This window comes from Vigna umbellata, chromosome 9 (genome assembly GCF_029865625.1).
Source record: "Vigna umbellata cultivar VRB3 chromosome 9, Vumbellata_1.0, whole genome shotgun sequence".
Taxonomy (NCBI): domain Eukaryota; kingdom Viridiplantae; phylum Streptophyta; class Magnoliopsida; order Fabales; family Fabaceae; genus Vigna; species Vigna umbellata.
Genome location: NC_142173.1, coordinates 17781186 through 17800912, shown reverse-complemented (window position 1 = coordinate 17800912; position 19727 = coordinate 17781186). Strand labels below are relative to the sequence as shown.

Here is a 19727-nt window from a genome sequence, read left to right as displayed (position 1 = left end):
CCTATATTATATTATTACACTATATTGATGATATGTTAGTTGCAGGCTCTAACATGGTTGAAATTAATATATTGAAGGCACAGTTGTCTGAAGAGTTTGAGATGAAGGATTTCGGTATTGCAAAGCAAATTTCGGGCATGAACATCAGCAAGAATAGATTTGATGGTTCTCTAATATTATCTCAAGAGAAGTATAAAGGGAAAGTGCTAGAAAAATTTAGTATGCAAGATCGTAAGTATAGACCTAAGGGTAAACAGGGGTGGATTGTATATGAAAGGAGAAATAGGAAGGCGAGTTAGAGGGGTTAGTCAGTTAAGGGAGCTGAGGAGGTATTAGTATAAATAGGAGTTGGGTAGTTGGGAGGTGGAGATTATTGTTTTGACAGTTAGTTGGTTAACAGGTTAAGTCCTGTGGAAGAGGGTTAAGTCTCTTGTATCACTGATGCATATACAATTCTTTGTGAATAAGATACGATACTATTCTTTTCTCTTCTGTTTTTCCCTATTGCTTGTGTGAGAAGAGTTCCTTATTAGGTTCCCAAATCAGGAACCTAACAACACCTTTGGGAGTTCACTTGAATTTCACCAAAGAGGAGTTACCTAAAACAGATTCAGACAAGGTAAAAATGGCTAAGATTTCTTACGCATCTGCAGTTGGTAGCTTAATGTATGCAATGATAGGCACTAGACCAGACATTGCTTATGTAGTGGCAGTTGTTATCAAATTCATGTCTAATCCAGGAAGGAAGCATTGGGAACCTGTCAAGTGGTTGCTACACTACTTGAAAGGTAGTTCTAAAACTACATTATGTTTTAGTAAGAATGATGTTATTTTGGAAGGATATTCTAATGCAGATTTGGGAGGTTGTTCATACACAAGGAAGAGTACTATGGGATTTGTTGTCACAGTAGGTGGCACAACCATTAGGTGGATGTCTCAACTTTAGAAAAGCGTTGCACTTTCAACCACACAAGAGTACATTACATGGCTATTTTGGAAGCATGTAAGGAAATGATTTGGTTGAAGAATTTTCTTGAGGAGTTGGTCAAGAAGTAGTGTGAAGAGTGTGTCCACCGGAAAGGAACATATCTAATTTAGGCTTTGGATACCCTTGTTTAGACATATGGTGAAGAGTGAGATAATAAAATCTGTCAGTTGCAACAGAGGAACACACACATGTATATGTTTGTGTGTAAGTGTCACAAACACGATGGGGTTATTCTGAACTAGTATACAAGTTTTGATTAATTTAGGGAGCTGTGTTTGTGGAGTTCGAAAGATTAAGTGGTTTAGTTCTCGTGACTTATAATGCGAGTTGTTTCCAGATCTTTAGCCTTGACCAAATTATACTAATTTTAGCAAAGTCTTTTACGTGTAAGACTAAAAGTGTTGTACTATAATGTTATTTCCATTTGAAATATCATGTAGGAAGCTCGAATTGCGGGCTGTGTAACTGCTGGTGATGCTTATCGCTTTATCGAGCAAAAGAGGACAAAGGAAGCTGAATCAAGTTCCTGTAAAGAAAGTGGTCAGATTGGAACCAGTGCTAAGACATTAGAGAGGCCAAATAGTCTCAAAGGAGAACTTGACAGTAGCCCACGGGGTCTTCAAAAGGGGACTGCAGCACTATTTGCTGATTCCAAGGATTCATCTACCGCCATACAAGCCATCACAAAGTCCCTAGAAGAGTGGGATATTAGTGGATTTGCAGGGGCTGAATTTCTATCTGAATCGGTGAGAAATTCTCAACTTGTATGATAGCATTTCATTTCTCTACTTAAGTTACTTTTCCGTTTCCTTTAGCATCCCTTGGGCTTTTATTTTTACAATTTTAACTGAACTGTAACTTTGATCCCTTTTAATTCTTGATGTTATTTTGGTCTCTATATTTTTTCATCATTTTAGTTTTCATATTTTAGAAAATTTGCAATTTTAATCTGATCTTCCGGGAATTTGACTAAAATTACAAAATTTTTAAAATATGTTAGATGGAAATTATGGAGAAAAATATCAGTAGTATAAACTTCTGATAAATAATTAAAAGGGTATCAAAATTGTAAGTTAGCATAAAACTTTTTGGAGGGTTCGACTGGTACTTCCTGTACCACGTTTTTCTCTTGCACTCCTAATTCAAAAAACATGTCTGTCTTACCCTTGAGTAGAAACTCTAATTCTAATTTCCTTTCCCATTTACCCTTGTGCTGCAACTCTCCCTCTCGATCCGCTACACCTTCCTCCCTCTACGTCTTGCACTTCGCTCCATAACATTTCATTTCTCAAGGCTCACATGAAGGATCGCTTGGATACCTTTATGCACCGGCTAGGTTACCCCTAGCATAGCAATGTCTATTGGAAGAACTTTGTTGCCTGTTGCTAGTCCAGTAGCTTTTCTGTTGTCTAATTCATCGTCAAGTCCTTAGAACTGGTCACCTTCAGTTGGATTGGACTACCGTGCTTGTGTTTGGTGCTTTCTCCCCAAGGTCTCTCGGGTTTTGAGAGATCAAATCCGAGGAGGGCCGCCTCTGGAGGAAGGTGCTTTTCCATGTTTTTTCATTTGTTTCGTGGTTGGTGTTTTTGTTGAACTCATTCCACTTGCATCAATGCACATGTCAACAAGCGACAAAGTGTGTATTCGAAAAGATCCACGAACACAATAGGCAATAAAGCTAAAGAATGAATGATAATGAACGAATGAATCTCTTTAATTGATGGTGTGGGAAATCAAATAGTATTTTAGGAAAGAATAAATTAGGAAATTTGTGTATTTCATAACAAGTATATATTTTATTGTAATCAGTACAGATTTGAATAAATAGGGACAATCCCATAAATCAAGGGATTCTAGAATAGAATATAGTTATTATATTTCCTAAAATAGCTTAGGTCTCCCGTATATATCTTGTATGATCTCTTTGTAATAAACATATCAATTTCCATTTAACCTAATTTCCAGATGGTATCAGAGCTTCCGATCTAGGAAGCTCTGTCTGCGCATTGTAAACCCTAAGACGGCAGCCTGCATTGCTGCTGCATTTTTCTTAACCCTAAGACGGCAGCCTGCATTGCTGCTGCATCTCTCATAACCCTAAGACGGCAGCCTGCATTGCTGCTGCATCTTTTCCTATATTCATTACATTTTTTTTCCCTTGCTATTGCAACCTTCTCTATCGCTCAATCTTCTGTTGCTGCTGTCTTCTCTGTGCCTTAATTGCACAGCCTTTCCTTTTTTCCGCTCAGCCATCTTCTTGCTATGATGTCAAGGGAAGCGGAAGTTGTGAACCCAACCCCAGAAACAGGGAATTCCCATTCCCAGCTTCCTGGAGAACTGCAGAATATCCATTCTGCATATCGACTCAATGGAAGAAATTATTTGAAGTGGGCCCAACTTGTTCGTACAGTGCTGAAGGGAAAGGGGAAGTTGAGTCACCTGATGGAGTCTGGACCCAAACAGGAGGATCCCAAGTTTACTACATGGGATGAGGAAGATTCAATGATCATGGCGTGGCTGTGGAATTCAATGATTCCAGAAATCAGCGACACATGCATGTTCCTTAATTCGGCAAAAGAGATTTGGGATGCTGTAGAGCAAACCTACTCTAAAGCCAAAGATGCTGCTCAAGTATATGACGTAAAGGTGAAACTTTGGCAGCAAAACAAGGGAACAAGACTGTTACAGAATATGCCAATCAGTTGAAATCATTATGGATGGAGCTAGACCATTATAGAGTCATAAAAGCCAAATGTACTGAAGATTCAGCACTTCTCAAGGAATATATCGAACAAGACAGAGTTTATGATTTCCTTGTTGGTTTGAATCCTGAATTTGATCAAGTTAGGATTCAAATATTGGGGAAGCAAAAGGTACCATGCTTCAATGAAGTGGTGGCTATTGTGAGAAGTGAAGAAAGCAGAAGGGGTCTCATGTTGGAGAGTCCAGCAGTAGTAGAGAACTCAGCAATGGTGGCTGACCATAAAGGAGAACAGACGTTGGCCATGGTAGCCGAACAGAAGAAAGGAGGATCAGCAAATGTGGAGAAAAAAGGTGATGGTCTCTGGTGTACCTACTGCAATAAGCCTCGTCATACCCGAGAGAAGTGCTGGAAGTTGCATGGGAAGCCTTTAAATCGAGATCGAGAAGGGGGACACAGAGGAGGCCCCTCAAGGAAAGGAGGACAAGTTTATGTTGCTGCTGGAACAAATGAAGGAAATAATCCAGAAGCTGCTGCCCATCTTAATCAAGAGGAGATAGAAAGGGTGAGAACCTTTCTTAGTAAGCTGGAAAAACCTACAGGTGTGTGTTCTTTGGCATATTCAGGTAAGTTTCCACTTTCTTTTGGATTAAATGTCTCAGATACACCCTTTAACAATTACTGGATATTGGACTCTGGAGCCACAGACCACATGACACCATTAGCCAAATACTTCTCCACATATTCCCCATGTCCCAGCAACAAGAAAATTGCCACAGCAGATGGAACCCTTATAACTGCAGCTGGTCAAGGAAATATCCAAATCAATTCTTTAATAACCTTAAAAGATGTTCTCCATGTCCCAAAGCTGTCCACCAACCTAGTCTCTATACGAAAACTTATAAAGGATTTGTCATGTAAGGTTGTTTTTTACAACGATCATTGTGTATTTCAGGACAAGGATTCGGGGAGGATGATTGGACATGCTAGAGAATGGAATGGCCTTTATTATCTTGAAGATCCAAATCTGTCCAACAAAAACAGAATCTCTCATTCCTTTATATCTGAATCTTTGATGACCAACAGAGAAAAAATCATGCTTTATCATTGTCGGTTGGGACATCCCTCCTTTGGAGTGATCAAAATTATGTTTCCCTCTCTGTTTACAAAGTTAGATGTTGAGAGTCTTCATTGTGAGGTGTGTGAACTTGCTAAGCACAAGCGTGTATCTTTTCCAATAAGTAATAAAATTAGCAATTTCCCCTTTTATCTTGTTCATACTGATGTATGGGGACCTTCTAATGTTTCAAATGTGTCTGGTGCTCGATGGTTTGTCACCTTTATAGATGATTGTACAAGGGTCACTTGGGTTTTCCTACTTAAACAAAAATCAGAAGTCAGTTCTGTCTTCCTAAACTTCCACTCCCTGATAAAAGGTCAGTTTGGTGTTAATATTAAGAGGCTTAGGTCAGATAATGCCAAAGATTACTTCAATCATGTCCTTAATTCTTTTTGTCAAAAAGAAGGTATAATTCATGAGTCCTCTTGTGTCAAAACACCACAGCAGAATGGGGTCGCAGAAAGAAAAAATGGGCATCTATTAAATCAGACTCGGGCATTGTTGTTCCAACATAGTGTTCCAAAAAATCTCTGGGGGGAAGCTGTTCTTACAGCAACACACCTTATCAATAGACTACCCTCTAGAGTCTTAGGATCAAAAAGCCCTATGGAAGCTTTGTCGTCTTTCTATCCAAACCTATCCACTACAAATAATCTTAAACCAAGAGTTTTTGGGTGCATCTCATATGTCCATATTCATAATACAGACAGGGGGAAACTTGATCCTAGAGCCTTAAAGTGTGTCTTTGTTGGTTACTCACTCACTCAGAAAGGGTATAAATGCTACCACCCCCCATCCAAAAAATTCTTTGTGTCTAGGGATGTTACCTTCAATGAACAAGAGGGCTATTTCCATCAACCTTATCTTCCGGGGGAGAGTTTCAGGGAAGATAAGGAAAGTAGTAATTCTGGTTTTCCCATTCTTCCAGACCTGATATTTGAACCTAAACTAGATCAAATTGAAGCTGTACCAAGTGAAATTAATTGTGAAGCTGATCAAGGAGATGTTGAAGCTGGAAAATTTGGTAAGAAGCTGGTATACTCAAGAAAGACTAAGGCCATTCCAGGATCAAGCAATGTTCAAGAATCCAACTCAAATCCACAAAAAGAGGTAACAATTTTTTCTCCAGCTGTGCAGGCTGAAATTGAAACCCAAAATGATCTTGAAATTGAAACCCAAAATGATCTTGACCTCCCAATTGCCATTAGAAAAGGGCCAAGAAAATGCACCAAACAGCCAATCTACCCTCTCTCAAATTACCTGTCCTTTGAAAATTTCTCTCCTACCCATAAAGCCTTCCTAGTAAACCTAAACACTACACTCCTACCTAATACCCTATCTGAGGCATTGTCTGACAGAAAATGGAGGCAAGCCATGGATGTAGAGATGGAGGCGTTAGAGAAGAACAACACCTGGGAGTTAGTCACCTTACCAATAGGAAAGAGGCCAGTTGGATGTAAGTGGGTTTATACAGTGAAATACAAGGCTGATGGATCAATTGAGAGATATAAGGCAAGACTAGTTGCCAAAGGGTTCACCCAAACCTATGGAGTTGATTATTTGGAGACCTTTGCTCCGGTTGCCAAAATGAACACAGTTAGGGTGATATTGTCTCTTGCTGCCAATTATGGCTGGAACTTGGAACAATTTGATGTTAAGAATGCTTTCCTACATGGAGACCTTGAAGAAGAAATTTATATGGAGATACCTCCGGGATACGGTAGAGACGTTGTAACCAACACTGTTTGCAAGCTGAAAAAGGCATTATATGGGCTAAAACAGTCCCCCCGTGCATGGTTTGGCAGGTTTACTAAAGTTATGACAGGTCTAGGTTACAAACAAAGTCAAGGGGACCATACTTTGTTCTTTAAACATTCCAAGTCAGGGGGAGTAACAATATTATTGGTGTATGTGGATGACATAATATTAACTGGAGATGATAAAGAAGAGCAGCGATTGTTGAGCCAATGCTTGGGCAAGGAATTTGAGATCAAGACCTTGGGAAAACTAAAATATTTTTTGGGAATTGAAGTTGCCCACTCCAAGAATGGGATATTTATATCCCAGCAGAAGTATATCACTGATTTGCTCAAGGAAACTGGCAAGGCAGCGTGCAAACCTGCTAGTACCCCATTAGAACCAAACATAAAGCTTGGAAATGCAGAAGAAGACGTTGCTGTTGAAAAAGAGATGTACCAGCGATTAGTGGGCAGACTTATATATTTGTCTCATACCAGGCCAGATATTGCCTATGCAGTGAGTTTAATTAGCCAATTTATGCATAGCCCAAAGGAGACCCATTTACAAGCTGCCCACAGAATTTTACAGTACCTTAAAGGAACTCCAGGAAGAGGGATTCTATTCAAAAGGAATGGTTAATGTGAAGCTTGAAGCCTATACTGATGCTGATTATGCAGGGTCAATTGTGGATAGGAGGTCAACTACAGGTTATTGCACCTTTCTTGGAGGAAATCTTGTGACTTGGAGAAGTAAAAAGCAGGGTGTAGTGGCTCGGTCCAGTGCTGAAGCGGAATTCCGAGCCATGGCACAAGGTATATGTGAGTTGCTATGGCTTAAAATCATCTTAGAAGACTTGAGGATAAAATGGGAAGAACCTATGAAGCTCTATTGTGATAATAAGTCAGCAATCAGCATAGCCCACAATCCAGTGCAGCATGATAGAACAAAGCATATTGAAGTGGACAGACACTTCATCAAAGAAAAGCTTGATAGTGGCTTGATATGCACTCCATATGTGTCCTCTCAAGATCAAATTGCAGACATTCTTACCAAGGGGCTGGGCTGCCACAATTTTGAGAAGATTGTATCCAAGCTGGGAATGGAAAACATCTATTCACCAGCTTGAGGGGGAGTGTGGGAAATCAAATAGTATTTTAGGAAAGAATAAATTAGGAAATTTGTGTATTTCATAACAAGTATATATTTTATTGTAATCAGTACAGATTTGAATAAATAGGGACAATCCCATAAATCAAGGGATTCTAGAATAGAATATAGTTATTATATTTCCTAAAATAGCTTAGGTCTCCCGTATATATCTTGTATGATCTCTTTGTAATAAACATATCAATTTCCATTTAACTAATTTCCAGAGATGGTAATAGCTGAATAAACAAAAGTAAACAATAATTGGAAGCATAACCTACTTCAATTACTTTGGGTGCGTAACCTCCCTCACAAGATGTTGCCGCTTGTCAACAACTCAATAATCAAAAGGATACCCTTAACCCTAGACTCTAGCTTTATTTATACTAATTGTTTCCCGCTCATCTCATACTAAATATCTCCCTAGAATATATCTATATTTAATATAAATATCCTTATATTTAATGTAAATATTCCCCCGTATATTTCCCTAGCATATATCATTAATTATAAATATCTTATATTGTATATTTCTCTGGAATATATATTTATTTACTCTAATTATCTTATACTGAATATTCTCCTCAAATATAGCTTCCTTTACTGTAATTAGTTCCCGCCCATCCTAACAGTTGTGACAGTTAGGATGGTAGCTCTTCAACCGTTCGACTTAGGTCCTTCGCTGCTTCCCACCGTTCGGCCTGGTCGCTCTCCCTTGTCCACCGCTCGGCTTGCTTGCTCCCTGCCTTCCACCGTTTGGCCTGGACGCTCCTCGCCTTCCACCGTTCAGCTTGGTCGCTCCTCGCTTTCCTCCGTTCGGCTTGGTCGCTCCTCGCCTTCCTCCGTTCGGCTTGCTTCCCCCTGCCTCCTACCGTTCGGCTCCAACTCTTCACCACCTTCCACCGTTCGGCTAGACCTCTCCATGCCTTCAACCGTTCGACTACCGTTCGGCCTTTTACGGTTAATACCGTTCGGCCTCACTTCCCTCCTACCTTCCTTCTCCTTCTCATATACTTTCCAAACCTTATTATTACCCCCTACCTTATACCGTAACATTACACCCCGCTGCAAAACAACCTTGTCCTGAAGGTTGGAACTGTGAAACTTGATCTCTTGACTTCTCTTCATCATCATGTTATCATATGAAGGGTACTCACTGGCTGTTGCCCTCCAATTGAGGTCTGGAGGTTTGGGTGGTGGTAAAACCTCCTCCAATGTCTTCCATTCTCCATCCAGCATTCTGGTCACCACTTTTCCATAATCATAAGCCCTGAGAAATTGGTCTTCGATGTCTTTCAGTACTTCACGTTGCTCTCTCCCTTCTGCCGGTGTATCAAAGACTGCAAACCCCTTGTTGTTTTCGTTGGCCCACCTCCTCACAGAATCCATTGTTCTCTCTAGTGCATTGATTCTTCCATCTGTCCTTCCTTCCAAAGTCGTCATTCTTTCTCCCAGTACTAGTTAGTTCGGTTCTGGCAGTTTTCCCACGTCCGGTTCCGACCGTCCTCTCCCGTTCGGTTCATGTAAGTCCTTTCTCCTTAGGTTCCGCCCCTTCTCTCACGTTCGGATCCAGCAGTCTGCTACCGTTCGGTTCCAGCAGTCCCTTCCCGTTTGGAGCTTGGACGTATTCTTCCACGTTCCCTGACTGTTTACTGGCCGCCAATCTTTCGAAGACTGACCCCGTGTTTCTTTCTACTAATCGGATCACCATCGCTTCCTTTAAACCTTCCCAAGAACGATCCTTGGCTTTCCCCTTCCAAAATTTGAACCAGTATCCGGCCTTTTCCTCCATACTGATGTAGGCTAGGCACACCCTTGTAGTTCAAAAAAATTATCAGCTCTATTGATCCAATTCAACGGATCAACCCCGTAAAAAATGGGTAACTCTACCCTTTTCTTCCAGTTGGGTTGCACTTCATGGCGTATTCCACCCAACTCCGCCTTCAACCTCCTTATGGACATCTCCATGTTCTCCAGTCTCTGCCCCATGCTCTCCAATTTCCCTTCAATTGCATTCATTCTTCCCTCCATGATGTCTTTCACTCCTCTTTATTAGGATCCGGCAGGCCTCTCGCTCCGCTCTATCAATCCGGCAAGTTGGACCAATTGTTACGTACCTAAGGTTGATATGTAACGATCCACGAATACAATAGGCAATGAAGCTAAAGAATGAATGATAATGAATGAATGAATCTCTTTAATTGATGGTAATAGTTGAATAAACAAAAGTAAACAATAATTGGGAGCATAACCTCCTTCAATTACTTTGGGAGCATAACCTCCCTCACAAGACGATAGCCGCTTGTCAACAACTCAATAATCAAAAGCTACCCTTAACCCTAGACTCTAGCTTTATTTATACTAATTGTTTCCCGCTCATCTCATACTAAATATCTCCCTAGAATATATCTATATTAAATATAAATATCCGTATATTTAATGTAAATATTCCCCGTATATTTCCCTAGCATATATCATTAATTGTAAATATCTTATATTGTATATTTTCTTGGAATATATATTTATTTACTCTAATTATCTTATACTGAATATTCTCCTCAAATATAGCTCCCTTTACTGTAATTAGTTCCCGCCCATCCTAACAGTTGTGACAGTTAGGATAGTAGCTCTTCAACCGTTCGGCTCAGGTCCTTCGCTGCTTCCCACGTTCGGCCTGGTCGCTCTCCATTTCCACCGTTCGGCCTGCTCGCTCCCTGCCTTCCACTGTTCGGCCTGGTCGCTCCTCGCCTTCCATCGTTCGGCCTGGTCGCTCCTCGCCTTCCTCCGTTCGACTTGCTTCCCCCTGCCTCCTACTGTTAGGCTAGACCTCTCCACGCCTTGCATCGTTCGGCTACCGTTCGGCCTTTACGGTCAATTCCGTTCGGCCTCACTTCCCTCCTACCTTCTTTCTCCTTCTCATATATTTTCCAAACCTTATTACCCCTTACCTTATACCGTAACACATTGTCATGGTGGACACATACTATTGGTTAGCACATCTTATTGGTCGGAAATAACTAGACATTTTATTGGTTCAACATCTTCAAATAAAACTTCAAATACTAGGTCGGAAAGGAGTGTTCCATCTTATTGGTTTTCTGAAAATGACTAACGTGCAGGAAATAAAGCTTTGTAATGAGATCAGAATACTTCCGTCACACTATCTGAACATGCAGCAGACCATGTCCTTAGAAATTTCGAAGGGAAGTGTGACCAAGAAATCTGACGCACATAAACTCTTTAAGGTAGAGCAAAGCAAGGTTGATAAAGTCTATGATATGCTTGTGAAAAAAGGAGTTCTGCAAACATAATCAGAAGTAATGCAATGAATATGAAGCTGGCTATTTTTGTACATTTTTCTTCCCTTTCTCCTAGACTCGTTAAGAAATAACTAGACAATGACCCATGAAATGTGCGGAAAATAAATGAATGTATTCTTTTAGTGGATAGCACATCCAACGTTAAGTCCTCTGTTCATTAGCGATTAATTTTCCTGTTATTTACCCTGATGAAGATTTCCACTGTAATCAAAGAGTTTATAGAATTATAAGTACAGCTTAATAATTCTAGACTCTAATATGTCAAGAACTTGATACACTTATCAAGGACCTCACTCTAAGTGCAATGTTTCACACAATTACATCAAGATTATTACTGGTACGGTGAATACAATTCAAAAAGTAGAAAAATATAGAAAGTAAATAAAATGAATACACTTGGACGGTAGATGTTAAAAATCAGTCTTATATCCATGCAAGAATATCTAGGATCAAATCTTGATAGCATCTTCATGAATTTCGGTGCTTTCTTCAATAACTCAAGAATGCTTCTTTCTCATAGTATCTTCACTTTAGGTATCAAATTCGTGTATTGGAATATGAAGAGAACTTGTTTTTAAAGAGAGATCAGCTTACTAATGTCATTAATAGTTATGAAAGTAATCTAATCAATTAATATAATTAATTTGATTATGTTTTAGTTGATTACATAAATGAGCTGATCGATTAATAAATGACATTTTACATGAGAATTATGTATTTCAAGATAGATTTTTTTTACAAAGTTATTCTTAATTGATTATATTATGATATTTTATTCTAAGAGAGTTCAGGATTGTCTTAGAGCCTATTCTAGTTTGTCAACCATTTGGACAGCATAAAAATTTTGCAGTGTCACTTAACCAGCAATCTTCCTCTCAACCAAACAAAACTTTGGAAATGCTATAAAGAAAACCTCGTATTATTTCAAACTTGAACGGAAATGACAGTAGAGAACAAAGAAGAAGATTAAGAGAAAAAGGTACATAGAACACTCATTCCTCATAAATACTCTCATCAATTTGTGCCATCTGTCCTTTCTAATTTTGTACTGCTACTTGTCCCTTGGGTCCGCTAGGTGCCTCTCTTACGGGTATAATGTAATTACTCTTCTTAAAAAATGTATGATTTAATAATATTAATTTAAATAGACTATTTTTTTAAAAAACAAATATACACTACAAGAAATTTTTTAAATATCAACCAAATTTTAGAGACCAAATAATTAGTCACTACAGTGACTAATTTATAAACTAAAAATTATTGATAACTGACAGGTATTGCAAACTTATGTGAAACAACTTTGAGAACTGTATATTTTTATTTCAATAACACACTAGGTTTTCTTCAAATGAAGAAACTGAAACATACATACAACTTTTGGTTATTTGAGAGAACCATATTTTTCACTTTCCTAATTTACAGAATTTCCAAAATCAAAGATAAAAACAGCTAAACTATCCATTCTGACTTTATAGAAGTCAGATACAACTAACTCCAGACAAGTAACTATCTTTAAAATTGTTTGTCATACAATAAACTACATCATACAATTTTCCTCCTACTACAAACCTTCCCTTTTAACCTATCAATTATACCCTTTATGAAGTTTCACTTTGTCCTCAAGGTGAAAAGCAGAGAACTTTTTAGTAAGAACAATAGCATCCTCCCAACTATTTTCAATGGATGGAAGATTTTGCTATTGAATCAAAACTACCAAAGCGCCAGAAGAAGTACGAACATTTAATATTGATTCTGGATGGACTTCTAACATAAGATCTTCAGTCAAAATAGATGGAAGTGGTTGGACTAAGGTTGGAGGCTGTACTGCCCGCTTAAGTAAAGAGACATGAAACATAAATGTTTACGCAACTTTTCTTGAAGCTCTTCCTGAGAAAACTTCTTATATGGGGCCCTCTCCACTGATAAACTTAAGCATTATTAGTGATAGGAGAAACAAAAGCACTACTTTCTCCAACACTAGGCACAAAATTAGGAAAAATCCCTGAACTGCCCTCGGCCTTAGAATAAGTTCCAGAACCTCCCACATCCTTATATTAAGTCCTAGTGGAAGGCAATAGGCAGAAGAAGGAATGGAACGATTGCCTGATAAATATCCTCCTTTGGTAGTAACCAAGAGCTTGTACTCAACCATCTACGCCTTCATCATCAACTCCGCAAGAGTATGGGGATCATATAATTTAACCTTTGCCTTTATCTCATCCCTTAATCCATTCAAGAAAATTCCCACCAAGTAATCTTGTTGAATCCCTTTCATAAACCCAACATATTGTTCAAATTGCTCAATATATTTCCCTATTGGTCCTATTTGACGCAAACCAATCAAAACTTGTTCTGCAACATTGTTGGTTGAAATCTCCTAACCATTACATCTTTGAAGGCTTCCCATGTCGGATGCGGATGTCAGGTTTCCCACTATTGAAACCAATTCAAAGCTTTCCCCTCCAATGCCACCATAACAGCTTGCATTCGCTCTTTCTCACTAACCCCTTTCAAACGAAAATACCGCTCTAATCTATTGGTCCACCCATAAGCCTCGTCCCCTGCAAACATAGGAATGTCGAACTTCCTCCCTATGGCAGAAATCCCAAAAGAATTTCCTCCTTCATTAACCCCACTATCCTCATGGCCATCCATGGCAACATAATCTTGGGCCTCTTGATGCTTATTAGAGGATGCCAAGCGTTCAACCACCCCTATTAGTCCTTGAATCATCTCTTTTAATCACTGGAAGTGGTGATTATTTTCCTGTTCTTGTTCGTGGACGATCTTCTCCAACCTATCCCATCTTGCCTCCATTCTTGTGTTGACCATAAGGTATTGCAGACCTATGTGAAACAACCTTGAGAATTGTATATCTTTATTCCAACAATACACTAGGTTTCCTCCAAATGGAGGAACAGAAACATACATACAACTTCTGGTTATTCAAGAGAATCAGACTCTCCACCTTACTAGATTTACAGAACTTCCAAAAACAAAGATAAAAAACTGCTAAACTGCCCATTCTGACTTTAAAAAACTCAGATACAACTAACCATAGAAAAGTACCTTAGAGACAGTTAAAACGGTTTGTCATACAATAAACTACATCATATAGTTTTCCTTCTATTGTAAACCTTCCCTTTGAACCTATCTGTACCTAAATTAGTCACTAATTAATGTTTAAATTAGTTATTAATTAGAAGCTAATTTAAACACTAATTCTTTTGATAGTTAAAATATTAATAGTTTAGGTCAGAGACCAATTTAGACTCTTATTCATATACTAATTATAATTTTTTATTCATAAAACTAATTTACTTATTAATAACTTTTTAGTTTATAAATTGGTTATTAATGTGAATATTTATTTTTTGTCTTTAAAAGTGATTACTATTTAATATGTATTTCTTGGATGTAAAAATAAAGTCTAGCTACATTCATAAATGTGTTGAAACCTCACTATCGAATTAGAAGTGATGATTTCATTGTTTTCTTACAATATAATATTTAGAGGAAATTGCGTGAGAATTCCTCAATTTTCACATCCACGTTATTCTTCCAATTTTTTCATACTACAAAAGTTCCTGAAATTACATAGGACTTATAGAATTCTACATATTTATTTCATATATTTTTATATCTAAAATTTTGTATATATATATATATATATATATATATATATATATATATATATATATATATTTTCAAATCAAGTTATAAATGTGTGATTTTGAGAGCTTTTTTTATTCAATTCAAACGAGGAAGCACATTATAATAGTTACAATAAAAAAAAGACAAAGATATTAAACAATATGAGCATCTTATACGATGACTTTATGTAATAGAAAAAAAGAACTATCTTAATTAATTAATTGAGGTGTATCTCTCACAATATTAATGATCTTTTGGGATTTCTTTTTATGGAGGGACTAAAATATTTTAATATTTTACATTAGCATTACAAATAAATATCTTTTTTAAGTCATTGAAGTACTGTCCTGATAAAATATTATTTTTTAAATCCATAATTAAAAATTATACTTTGATAATTATGTTTTGAAAAAATAAACTATTTAGTAAATATATCCCCCAACCTTGATGGAGTATCTTAGTTTGTGTCGGTGAGTGACATCAAGTCTCGTTATAATATCCTGATAAACAACTTTGATTAATACCAATTTAAAAGCAAACAAAAAAAAAAGTTATAAAATATGTAAAAGGATTGCAACATTTTAAATTCAGCAATTTTTATTTCTGCAAAAAAGTAGCTAAAGTCGTTCCACAGTTCCTTTGTGGAGTCTTATTAGAAATTAACTTTATCACTATAGTTTATCCTTTTAAGAAAAAAAACTTCCAAAATGTGTAGTAGGCTTTTAAAACTTGTTGACATTTCAATTTCAAGAATAGCCAAATTTTATTCATGCTGGACCCTTTAAGTCAAGATTAAGAAGAAAAATAGAGATTCAAAGTAAAGCTCGAAAAATAAAAAAGAAAATTAAAAAGTGTAACAATTTATTGTTTATTATAAGACATGTTGTGATGGATCTTAATGAAGAAGACTTTTGATATTTCAGGTTTAATAAAGTTTTGATACATTAACAGAGTATTTGATTAATTTTTTTAATACATAATCTATGACCAATGCTATTTTGCATGAAACACCCAAATAGATGAATGATACAATTCACCCAATCCAATTGGTTTGTATTCTCACTTTTACAAATAAATAAAATTGAATTGACGTTTAGCAGATAGACAAATACAATTACAGTATTATTTATAGTTAATTTTTTTGGTAAGGGCAAAAATTGATAGATTAAGAAGCCTAGTCCCTTAGGGTAATTTTGTTTTTAATAGAGGGAACATCCTTTTACTTTACATAAAAAAATATGGCATCGGATTTGGAGAGGAAATGCCATGTGGTGAGCTCAGATATCTGCACATGGCTTCTCTTATTTCTAGCCTTTAAACAGTGATTAAATAATAAAATTCTAAGCTAATTGGATCAATTTTTGAAGAGAATCAGTGACAGGGTAAGCCACTCAACTGTTTTTGGTTTTTTTAATTCTGTGCAGCACTCGGGAACTGTAAATCTATCTTAAGGTATGCCACTTGCCAGTACTAGGCCTTGTGAAAGATAACAAAAACAATTCTTTAGTTTCATCTTTTCCTTCTGTTTTTGAAATCTGGTTTTATTGTTTGTTTTTTTTTTTTTTTTTAATTTTGCTTAGGATGTCAACAACTCAAACTTCCTCTTCAAAACCTTTAACCCTTGGTTAATGGGTCAGTGAATTTCTCTTTCTGTTACTTCTCAGTCTTAATCTCAAGAAAGAGGCATCTCAATCACTGAACTAACCGCCAGCTTTTTTTCTCCTTTGTCTGTGTATTATTTGACTAATTATTTATTTATTTATTTATTCATTCATTGATTCATTTATCTGCTTTTCTGCTCTGATAGTAGCACTTTTGTGGGGGTCATACTCATAGCAAGTATAGGCTTTTTGAAGTTGATGGGGTGGTGGAAAAGCAAAGTAGCATACGAAATGCATTTGCTTTCATGTTTTTGCATATTCAGCAAGTTCACACGCTCATGGAGGATGGCTCCACTTGCTCTTTTGCTGCTTTTTTCCAGTTACAGACTGGTTGGTGTCGTATTCTTCTCCCTCCTCTTCACCTCTCTTACACTGCTTTTCTCCACTCTTGTCTTCATGTGGAAGCACAAGGCTGTGGCACAAGGGAGTCTCAGTAGTTGTACTTCTCAAGAGAAGAGACCACATGTCCCAACCCTAATGCACAAGCATGAAACTGTGAGACATGATGATGATGATGATGATGATGGTGCTCCTTCAGAAGTTTTGTTTTTGTCCACTTCTGAGGAGTGTGATGCAGATCAGACGCCCGAGTTCTCAGATGGGACGATTTCTGATGAAGACAGTCTCATAGAGATTGCACTTCCAAGTGGACACTTTGTGGGACATAATCAGAGAGAAGACTTTAGCAACGGCAACAACAACAACAACATCAACTGCTGCAGTTTGCAACAGAAGAAGAGGGAGTTATCAGCTCACGAGACCCTCATGGAATTGTTGGCAGAGTTCAATGAGGAGGAAAACCTAATAGAGATTGACATAGCCATGGGTTCTATCAAGTGCTCAAGGTTTGAAATACAAGCATGATGAAACTCAAATGTTAATTCATGATCATATCATATATACATATCTGTTACCTAATTCTTCTTATATCTGGTTGGATTGTTTGGGATGTAATTAGGTTGTGATCTTAATGTCTTAAGTGTTAAAAAGCTTCTGCTGTGCTTTTCAAGCTTTGGATACTCATTAAAGTGATTTTATTATGACCCTTCTTTTTGACTTAATGCTCATTACAAAAATCAATATGAATTAAAGTTTGATAAAGTTGGACAAAGTTTGATCCTTGCAATTTCCACTCTTATCTTCTTTCATTAAAAGATTAAATCCCATTTTAGATGATTTTTTTTTTCTTAAAATTAACCTATATTATATTTTATGAATATATGTTTTGTTTTGAAGCTGCATATGATGCAGAGTAACAGGTAGAGTTAAATGGGAGTTATTGACTAAAAAACTGTTTTTCAAAGTCATTAATAATTTAAGAGTTCGTAGTTGGTGGAGTTAGAACTTTTGTATAAATTTTAGTGGGTTACAATTACAATAAATCAATGGTGTTATATATTTTTCTTTGTAATATAACAGACTGATAAAATCATACTTAAGTCCAATTAATAATATGATTAATTCATAATAAACGTTATTAGACTTATTATGTGAAATATACAGTTAATAACAGTGATCTCTTTTATCTTGTAAAATATGGACTAATAAATGAATAAACATGTCCATTGTAACATCCCAATAAATAGTAATTACCATTAATCAGAACTAATCACATTTACAGAAAATACAGTGCAGTCTTAAAATAAATAACAGCTGCTCCAAAAGAAAACAGCACGTATAAAAATAAACAGTACTGTACAGTACATTACAGCAGATGCTCAACATTTAAAACTGAACTTGCAGCACTTTACAGTGTTCAGAAACTCATCAAAATATAAAACAGTTCAGTATTTACAATTCTGCAAAACTATATACAGAACTGTCAAAATACAGTACAGAACTAAATCCTAAAACTGCTACGGAATAAGCCTCTACTGCTCAGCTTTAACTTCAACTTCTACGAGGTTGGCATCCTCCAAATTTTCTTCTTCCAGCATAGATTCAAGGGGTGCCTCACCATCTGCTCACATCCACAACGGATGATCATTGCATTGACAAGACGGACATACAGAAAACAGTAGACAACACAAGGAATTGCAAGGGTAAGCTTAGGTAATTTAATTCAACACAATCAACATAATTTAACATATAAAATCAGTCATACAATTCATACAATATTAAACACATATCCACGCATACAGTGACTCATCCAAATTCTCATAATTAAAGACTGTCCGGACTGTATGATCCATGTATCTACAGGCGTTCTTGCACCCGGGTGATGTAGTAACTGGGATACCCTCAACAGCTGCCACCCGAGGTTAACCCTTATCAGCCCAAGTACTATAAGGACTAGGGCCTCCTGCCATTCCCACGCATGAACTACTCTCCTCTACATGAGGATAAGCAATCACGGAATATCAGGATGAACAGCCATCAGTAGCTTATCCATGGTCATACTACACTACTTCTCATATTCACATCATAGAGACGTTCCTCCTTGGAACGCTCTTTCACAATCCAATCCCATAAATCCATTCAAATCATCATTCGCACATTTTCACAATTTCTCTTAATCAAATCTTCATTCTGTATTCACTCTCTTACTTTTAAGGAACATCCATCATTCATTATATAAGAAAGAACATGTTGCAGTACTCATACATCCACGTTTCTGAACAAGAGAAACGAGCCATTTATCCACTTGATACTTGATGACACTTAATACTTTGAATAGCTTGATCTTAGAAATTATGGATAATACTTAGAAAAATTTTAAGTATAAAGACTCCAGGCAGAATCCAAAGAATAAAGCCAGTAAGAAATATTTAGATAAACAACCAAATATGATTGAATTCAGAAAGCAACACTGCCAGTCAAAGACCGAACGTAAATTAATAATTTGAACGAACGCCAGATACGTTCGCTCACGAAACCATGAAAGACGAGCGTTCAATTACAAAACCGAACGCTGCTCGGACGAACACCAGACCAATGACCGAGCGCCAAATAGAACGAACGCGTAATTGAACGAACGCGCATTTGAACTAACGTGCACTTGAACGAACGTGCATCATAACGATCGTTCGGTAACAGACCGAACGCTAACTAGGACGAACGCTCAATCTAAGATCGAGAGTTCATTTGGACGAACGCTCAGTATAATACAAAGCGCCACTTAGGACGAACGCTGGTAAACCAAAACCGAGCGTCCTAACTATACTTCACTTTATTTTCAATAGTTGGACACGCTAGGCTAAGCCGAACGCTCACGCCTAACTCTTGACAACTAATAACGCTCGTTCCAGATCAGGGTCCTTTCCAAATGAAAGAATCCTTATTCTAAGAAATTTTCCAGGGAAACCGAACGGTATAAGACCGTTCGATGACGAGCGTACATGATAAATCAGAGAAGATAAAATTTCCAGGTTTTTCAACTCGATAACTTCACAGATTT

At 37.2% G+C, this 19727-nt stretch overlaps 2 protein-coding genes across 4 annotated transcripts in view; both read left to right on the top strand.

The window, feature by feature from the left end:
- Positions 1–11335, top strand: part of LOC124825330 (transcriptional adapter ADA2-like) — a 38525-nt gene extending 27190 nt beyond the window's left edge. For 2 of the 3 annotated variants that reach the window (XM_088098478.1, XM_088098477.1), the window contains exons 12-13: positions 1429–1734; positions 10815–11335. In XM_088098478.1, coding sequence (XP_087954604.1) covers positions 1429–1734; positions 10815–11006 — 498 coding nt within the window. In that variant the 3' untranslated portion in view covers positions 11007–11335. The remainder of the gene's footprint in view (positions 1–1428; positions 1735–10814) is intronic. The other variant, XM_088098479.1, reaches the window with a different exon arrangement.
- On the top strand, positions 1595–17431 carry LOC148192775 (uncharacterized). Its single transcript, XM_088098480.1, has 2 exons — positions 1595–1734; positions 16477–17431. The coding sequence occupies exon 2, from the start codon at positions 16529–16531 to the stop codon at positions 17192–17194; it is 666 nt and encodes a 221-aa protein (XP_087954606.1). The 5' UTR covers positions 1595–1734; positions 16477–16528; the 3' UTR covers positions 17195–17431.
- Positions 17432–19727: the final 2296 nt, after the last annotated feature.